Source organism: Tachysurus fulvidraco, chromosome 9, assembly GCF_022655615.1.
Source record: "Tachysurus fulvidraco isolate hzauxx_2018 chromosome 9, HZAU_PFXX_2.0, whole genome shotgun sequence".
Taxonomy (NCBI): domain Eukaryota; kingdom Metazoa; phylum Chordata; class Actinopteri; order Siluriformes; family Bagridae; genus Tachysurus; species Tachysurus fulvidraco.
The window spans coordinates 27,714,183-27,722,306 of record NC_062526.1 but is presented as its reverse complement, the minus strand read 5'-3'; the positions used below and the strand labels follow the sequence as shown (position 1 = coordinate 27,722,306).

The 8,124-nt window shown below is 44.1% G+C and overlaps 1 protein-coding gene across 3 annotated transcripts in view; it reads left to right on the top strand.

Annotated features, from left to right (window-relative positions):
- The window catches only part of tmem200a (transmembrane protein 200A), a 9,999-nt gene extending 2,154 nt beyond the window's left edge, over positions 1 to 7,845 (top strand). For 2 of the 3 annotated variants that reach the window (XM_047818418.1, XM_047818417.1), the window contains one exon: positions 5,767 to 7,845. In XM_047818418.1, coding sequence (XP_047674374.1) covers positions 5,787 to 7,295 — 1,509 coding nt within the window. In that variant the 5' untranslated portion in view covers positions 5,767 to 5,786 and the 3' untranslated portion in view covers positions 7,296 to 7,845. Of the gene's footprint in view, positions 1 to 4,404; positions 5,650 to 5,766 lie in introns of those variants that run through there. The other variant, XM_047818419.1, reaches the window with a different exon arrangement.
- The last annotated feature ends 279 nt before the right edge of the window (positions 7,846 to 8,124 follow it).

Here is an 8,124-nt window from a genome sequence, read left to right as displayed (position 1 = left end):
TTGTTGCTGTTTATATTTTGTACATAATGATGTGCTCAGAGCTGAACACTACACAGAGCTGAACACTACACAGACCTGAACACTACACAGAGCTGAACACTACACAGAGCTGAACATTACACAGAGCTGAACACTACACAGACCTGAACACTGCACAGAGCTGAACACCACACAGAGCTGAACATTACACAGAGCTGAACATTACACAGAGCTGAACGTTACACAGAGCTGAACACTACACAGACCTGAACACTGCACAGAGCTGAACACCACACAGAGCTGAACATTACACAGAGCTGAACGTTACACAGAGCTGAACACTACACAGAGCTGAACGTTACACAGAGCTGAACACTACACAGAGCTGAACACCACACAGAGCTGAACACCACACAGAGCTGAACGTTACACAGAGCTGAACACTACACAGACCTGAACACTGCACAGAGCTGAACGTTACACAGAGCTGAACACTACACAGAGCTGAACACTACACAGACCTGAACACCACACAGAGCTGAACACTACACAGACCTGAACATTACACAGAGCTGAACACCACACAGAGCTGAACACTACACAGAGCTGAACATTACACAGAGCTGAACACTACACAGACCTGAACATTACACAGAGCTGAACACCACACAGAGCTGAACACTACACAGAGCTGAACATTACACAGAGCTGAACACTACACAGAGCTGAACATTACACAGAGCTGAACACCACACAGAGCTGAACACTACACAGAGCTGAACATTACACAGAGCTGAACGTTACACAGAGCTGAACACTACACAGAGCTGAACACCACACAGACCTGAACATTACACAGAGCTGAACACCACACAGAGCTGAACACTACACAGAGCTGAACATTACACAGAGCTGAACGTTACACAGAGCTGAACACTACACAGAGCTGAACATTACACAGAGCTGAACGTTACACAGAGCTGAACACTACACAGAGCTGAACACTACACAGAGCTGAACATTACACAGAGCTGAACATTACACAGAGCTGAACACCACACAGAGCTGAACATTACACAGAGCTGAACGTTCCACAGAGCTGAACACCACACAGAGCTGAACACCACACAGAGCTGAACACCACACAGAGCTGAACATTACACAGAGCTGAACATTACACAGAGCTGAACACCACACAGAGCTGAACATTACACAGAGCTGAACGTTCCACAGAGCTGAACACCACACAGACCTGAACACTACACAGAGCTGAACACCACACAGAGCTGAACGTTACACAGAGCTGAACATTACACAGAGCTGAACGTTACACAGAGCTGAACACTACACAGAGCTGAACGTTACACAGAGATGAACACTACACAGAGCTGAACACCACACAGAGCTGAACACCACACAGAGCTGAACACTACACAGAGCTGAACACTACACAGAGCTGAACATTACACAGAGCTGAACACCACACAGAGCTGAACACTACACAGAGCTGAACACCACACAGAGCTGAACACCACACAGAGCTGAACACCACACAGAGCTGAACACTACACAGAGCTGAACATTACACAGAGCTGAACATTACACAGAGCTGAACACTACACAGAGCTGAACATTACACTCCTGATAGTATCGAGATATTAACAAGTAAATAATGAGCAAGAACCTTTGAGATTTTGGAGAATATTTGCTTTTTGTTAAGGGAACTGTTCTGCACAGAAACTCCAGAGAGACAGCGCGTTCCATTTTTCTCCATCTGTGTGTGTGTGTGTGTGTGTGTGTGTGTGTGTGTGTGTGTGTGTGTGTGTGTGTGTGTGTGTGTGTGTGTGTGTGTGTACGCGAGATGAGTTTTTCATGGAGTCCACATGAAAAGTGTAAAAGCACCCACTCTCTTTCCCAGTCTGAATGTCTGTGTGTTTGTGTGTACATGAGTGTGTGTGTTTGTGAGTGTGTGTGTGTGTGTGTGTGTGTGTGTGAGTGTGTGTGTGTGTGTTTGTGTGTTTGTGTGTGTGTGTGTGTGTGTGTGTGTGTGTGTGTGTGTGTGTGTGTGTGTGTGTGTGTGTGTGTGTGTGATGAAGAACGTGAGCTTGTGATCTCTGGTGTGTGGGTGGAAGTTGTGGTGAGTTTTGACTGTGGTGAGATCCATTTGTTGGTGTTCAATCCACCGTCACGCCGTTCGTCTGGTGAGAGACACAGAAAAAAAAAAAGAAAACTCAGTTTTTATTATTATTGTTGTTGTTTTTGTTGTTATTATTATTATTATTATTATTATTATTATTATTATTATTATTTTAAATGTCACTTTATTGCTCATTAGCTTTCAACACTCAACACTGTTAAACAAACAAATAAACAAATAAATAAAAAATAACATTGTTCTGACATACCACAGAACATTCGGGAGTGTCTTAGGGTCCACTCCTGTGTGTGTGTGTGTGTGTGTGTGTGTGTGTGTGTGTGTGTGTGTGTGTGTGTGTGTGTGTGTGTGTGTGTGTGTGTGTGTGTGTGTGTTCAGTCACCCTTGAATGATTTCATGCACACAAACAAAGAGTTCTGCCTCAGGAAAGAACGACTGTCAACATGCCAGGATCACAGATTCTGCTCCATCTCTCCTTTGCTCTCCCTCTCTCTCTCTCACACACACACACACACACACACACACACACACACACACACACACACACACGGTACTCAGAGATATTAACTTGCTAAGTCAGCATGAAGTCATCTACATACTGTTATTATACAGAGAAGGCATCACGTTCGTCTGCATCGATTCTTCTTAAATGTTTAAAGTCAGAAGTCAGAAGTCAGGGCGTTTCCGTTCGCTGCTAACCCGCTAATGATACGCAGCTGGTCCTGCATCTGATTAACTGATGTAGTCAAGACAGAAAAAAACATTTTGCTATGCCAACTTCTGACTATAAAGTAAATCTGTATGGTGATGTCTGGCACGGTGCGCTGGCATCGCCGTCTGGGTCAATAATCACACGTCGCATTCCAGAGTCTGAACGTCTGTAAGAACACAAAAGGACAAGAGTTTTTTTTTTCCCTCTCGAGCTTGTGCTACTCTTACGATCATGTCGTGCTCCCACGCTCCGGTTCGCGTGGAAAAAATATTTATATATATATAAGTATATTTAAAAAACTCCTCCAGGCTGGCGCTTGTTGCCTAGGCAACGCATAAGCATTGCCTACAGATTAGAGAATCGATACGGACAGCAGAACACGCTTCAGTAAAATCCTCTCTCGGTCGAGTAGACGAGTGCGGGGGCGTGAAGACCGAAGCCGACAGAGACGGAGTGAGGAAAGGACGGGTAGACGATACGGAAAGTTTAATCTACAGTGTGACGAGTGGCAGGAAACCTGGAACCTCGAGTCTCGTTTATTCTTCTGATCTTCTTCCCGATCTTTAAGTTTGTTCTGACTTTCATCGCTTCTGACAAATATGTCACTTTAATTCGTCTCCTGTCTGTGATTCGTGATTCGTCTCTAGTTCTGATGCTAGCAGCTTCTTACGATAATATAATAATTAACCAGCACGCTAATCCGTGGGAGGTTCGGCTGTCTTCTTCCAAGCGTCTTCATAATGTGTTACACGCTGGATAAAAACTTGAATCTGACAGGAAATGTTGAAAACACCAGAGATTGTGGACTCGAGTCATATGACTTGACTCGAGTCAGACTTAAGTCGCAAATTTGAGACGTGAGACTTGCTTGACAAATATTAAAAAAAGACTCGACTTGACTTTCACTTAACATTCATGACTTGAGACTTGACTCTGACATTAATTAAAAGATTCAGAGATGGGGGACTCGACTTGACTCGAGTCAGACTTAAGTCGCAAATTTGAGACGTGAGACTTGCTTGACAAATATTTAAAAAAGACTCGACTTGACTTTCACTTAACATTCATGACTTGAGACACGACTCGGACTTGAGTTAAATGACTCAGAGCTGGGGGACTCAACTCGAGTCAGACTTAAGTCGCAAATTTGAGACGTGAGACTTGCTTGACAAATATTAAAAAAAGATTCGACTTGACTTTGACCTGACATTCATGACTTGAGACTTGACTCGGAATTGAGTTAAAAGATTCAGAGATGGGGGACTCGACTCGAGTCAGACTTAAGTCGCAAATTTGAGACGTGAGACTTGCTTGACAAATATTAAAAAAAGACTCGACTTGACTTTCACTTAACATTCATGACTTGAGACTTGACTCTGACATTAATTAAAAGATTCAGAGATGGGGGACTCGACTTGACTCGAGTCAGACTTGAGTCGCAAATTTGAGACATGAGACTTGCTTGACAAATATTAAAAAAGTCTTGACTTGACTTTGACTTGACATTCATGACTTGCGACGTACTTGTGACTTGCACATGTGGGACTTACTCCCACATCTGGTAAACACACTTATAAGGGGTCTATTATGGGGGAAATTGTAGGTATGGAATAAAGCTGTTAGTGGGGAACTGAAGAAAAGTCAGACCATGGAATCGGTTGCTTTGTTGCTCACGTAGGGTTTGTAGGGTTCGTATACTTCGAGATGACCCGAGACATAAAGATCTGTAAATGTCAGCAGGTCTGACTCGAGTGGTCATGGGGTCGTGTGGGATGGAGATGGAAAAGAAATGCTAGTTGTGTATTTCAGGACCTTGAGGTTTTGTTATGTCACGAGCTCAATCATTGCTACTTTCAACATTGTGCATGATTATATACAGTAAGTGTCCTGTCATTGTGTGATGGGCTCTCAGTGATACTCAACGTCCCCTCGGTCCTGACACCACAGGGGAAATGGTCTTAGTGGGGGATCTGGTATACAAGGCGTCATAGTGAGCGTGTGGACAATAGTGACGATGGTCAGATGTCTCAGTCCTCAGAACGAGATGTGAGGTCAGAGGATAAGTGGTGGTGATCGTGATACCTGAGAGCTTGTCATTATTATGTGGTTGAATCTCGCAGCTGTAAATGAGGCAGTGAAGAAAAGTCCATAGACCCTCACATGCCTGTCATTAGCGTATCCATAAGGTCATCCTTGTAAGACTGGTAGGATTTGTTCGCTTCCGGCCTTGAGTTGAAATCGAAGCTCTTTAAAGCAAAAGGAAAGATTGGGATCTTATTTGGAACATATGCTTGGCATCAGACTAATGTTAATTCAGCAGTACACCTCTAACCACCTGTATGTGACCATCTGCGTGCTGGAACATGTTCTTGTATCCAACGTCAATTAAGTGCTACAGAATTTGCTTTAATGGGCAGATAAAAATGGGTTTGGGTTTATATTTATAGATATCATACTTATTTGCATGGCCAGGCATTTTTGTCATTTCCTGCTCATGACTGGTTGCTATATTTATAAAATCCCCAACTAGTATTTTTAGAAGAGAAGCAGAGATATGGAAATAATGGGCTGCGTTATAAATGTGTGTATTTCTGCCATTTCCTGCTGCTTTAACACAGTGTCTAATTAAGTGGGAACACCACTTCCTGTTTCTGTGTCAACCACAACAAAAACAAGCACAATTTTTCATGAATGTGTTTTTTCTGTTTCGGTTTAATCAGTGGGTTTATTTCACAGCACAGCTGGTGTAATTCCTGCCAAGATGGAGGTGGTTGAGTCTCTCAGCTAAACCCCTTTCCTAAAGGTTAATGCATCTGCTCCGCCTACACTAGTGCTGTCTAAACAAAGACAAAGAAGCGCCTGTGAGCAAAGATTCATCTCTCACTCATCAATGTTATATGCTCTTTTTTTGTTTTTCCAGGCCTGTGTGTTGTCGTAGCGATGATTGCGACTGGGGGTGTTATCACGGGCCTTGCGGCCCTGAAGAGGCAGGACTCTGCCCGCTCCCAGCATCACCTGCCCATCCAGTCCCCTGCTCCTCCTCCTGAGAAGAAACGTCTGAAAAGAAAACCTCGAACTGATATCGTCGTGGTCCGTGGAAAAATTCGCCTGTACTCTGCCTCTGGTTTCTTTCTAGTCCTTGGAGTCCTTATTTTGATGGTTGGAATTGCCATGGCTGTACTGGGGTACTGGCCTCACAAGGACCACCAGAGGACACCTGCAGGCAAACACTTGGGAAATGACACTCAGGCGGCGGTAGAAGCAGCAGCAGCGCAGGAGCAGGCAGGGAAGATGGCGCAGTTCTTTGAGCAGCACTTGCACTCGGAGAAAATGAAGATGCTCGGACCCTTTACAATGGGCATTGGAATATTCATCTTCATCTGTGCTAACGCTATCTTACACGAGAACAGGGACAGAGAAACGAAGGTCATTCACATGAGGGACATGTACTCAACTGTCATAGACATCCACAGCCTGAGATTACAGGAGCAGAAATGTATGAACGGAGCTTACACAGGTCCCTATGCTGACCATGAGATCCGCTCTTTCGGCCAGGACAGTCATTACACCTCGCGACTAGCCGCTAACACGCTGCTGACGTTCTCAGGATTAGGCGGCGATGTAAGACTTTCCCGCCGAACAAGCTCTGCTGAAGATGAGGAAGGCCTAATGAGTGAAGGAGGCTCTGGCTTGTTGTCACCTGGATATAGAGAACGTTCAGGATCGATATTCGGGTTTCAATCAGAAGGGATGTGTCACTGGGAGGACAAACGTAATGATCTAAAGAAGTGTCAGACGCGCTCCATCGTATCATCGTCCATCAGCGCATTTACGCTTCCTGTCATCAAACTCAACAACTGCGTGATCGACGAGCCTGACATTGACAGCATAACCGAGGACTCTGAGCAGCTACGAGACAGATCAAGACCTTTGTCCATGGAGTCCTTAACCGTACCTATTCCAGATATCTCGAAAGCCTTCAAGCCTCCCAGTACAACGTTGCTCCGGAGTAATTCTGCTACAGAATCCTCTGTGTATGCATCTGCATCTGCATCCTCCCTGTCCCCTGGATCCACCAGCAGTCGGTACCTGTCTCCCGGAGCAGCTCGGAAAGACTTTGACTCGAACAATTCCTTACACATGCTCTCGGTTCACTCCAAGTCTCTGGACCTGGAACGAGGTCCCACCATGCTGACCGTGCAGCCGGAACAGCGCAAGCACCCAAGCTGGCCCAGGCTGGACCGCAGCAACAGCAAAGGCTACACCAAGCTGGAGAATAAAGAAGACCCGATGGATAGGCTGCTGGTGCCCCCAGTGGCTGTAAAGCGCGATTACACCAAAAAAGAAAAACTGCTCATGATCTCAAGGTCACACAACAATCTGAGCTTTGAGCATGATGAGTTTATGAGCAGCACTCTGAAAAGAGGGACGTCCGAGACCAGGTTTTAAGGGACATCTCGTGCACACATTTTCATCCCTCTGCAATATAAATACCTACTTATAAATAATGACTTTTTGTTGGTTTGCAACATTGTTGAAGTGGTTGTGAATTTCAGAAACACAAGTCCCATGGACTACAAGCTCAGGTGGATATTCTGATAGTCAGAGCATTTCTAAAATGACGCCTAAGGATTTTTAACCCTGGAAACAAAACAGGTGACGGGTGAATCGTTGTAAATAGACTGTGATGTAATAGCCGTGTTGTTTGTTAAACACATTTTAGTATGTTTCTCTATTTGATAACCGTTAATACAGGACCTGATGCTAGTTTTATGTGTGTGTGTGTGTGTGTGTGTGTGTGTGTGTGTGTGTGTGTGTGTGCACATTGTTGTACCAGAGATGGATGATTATTTTGCTAAGAGATTTTAAATAATTTATTGTTCAAAAAAAAACCTAACAACTACCAAAACAAAAACACACACACGGCTATTTTTGAACAAGAGTCTTCGATGTATAATTTATCTGCTTCTCAGAATAAAAGTAACCTTTTCACACAATAGATTTTTTTTGTTGTTGATATTTTACAGTCAACAGCAACATAAAAAGCATTGCCATATCCTCATAACCACTGCTTTGATGAGTTCTGCATCCTGATTGGTCAGAATTATATGTTATTCTTATACGTTATCATTTTTGTATATAATCTATAACCTCGTTCACAGGGGTGTGAACCGAAGACCCTACACCGAAAATGAACGCTATACATTTGTAATGTATGATACGGCGGAGTGTTTCGTAAGGAGTTTACGCCGTGTGGTTTCTCTGTGTTAAAGAGAAA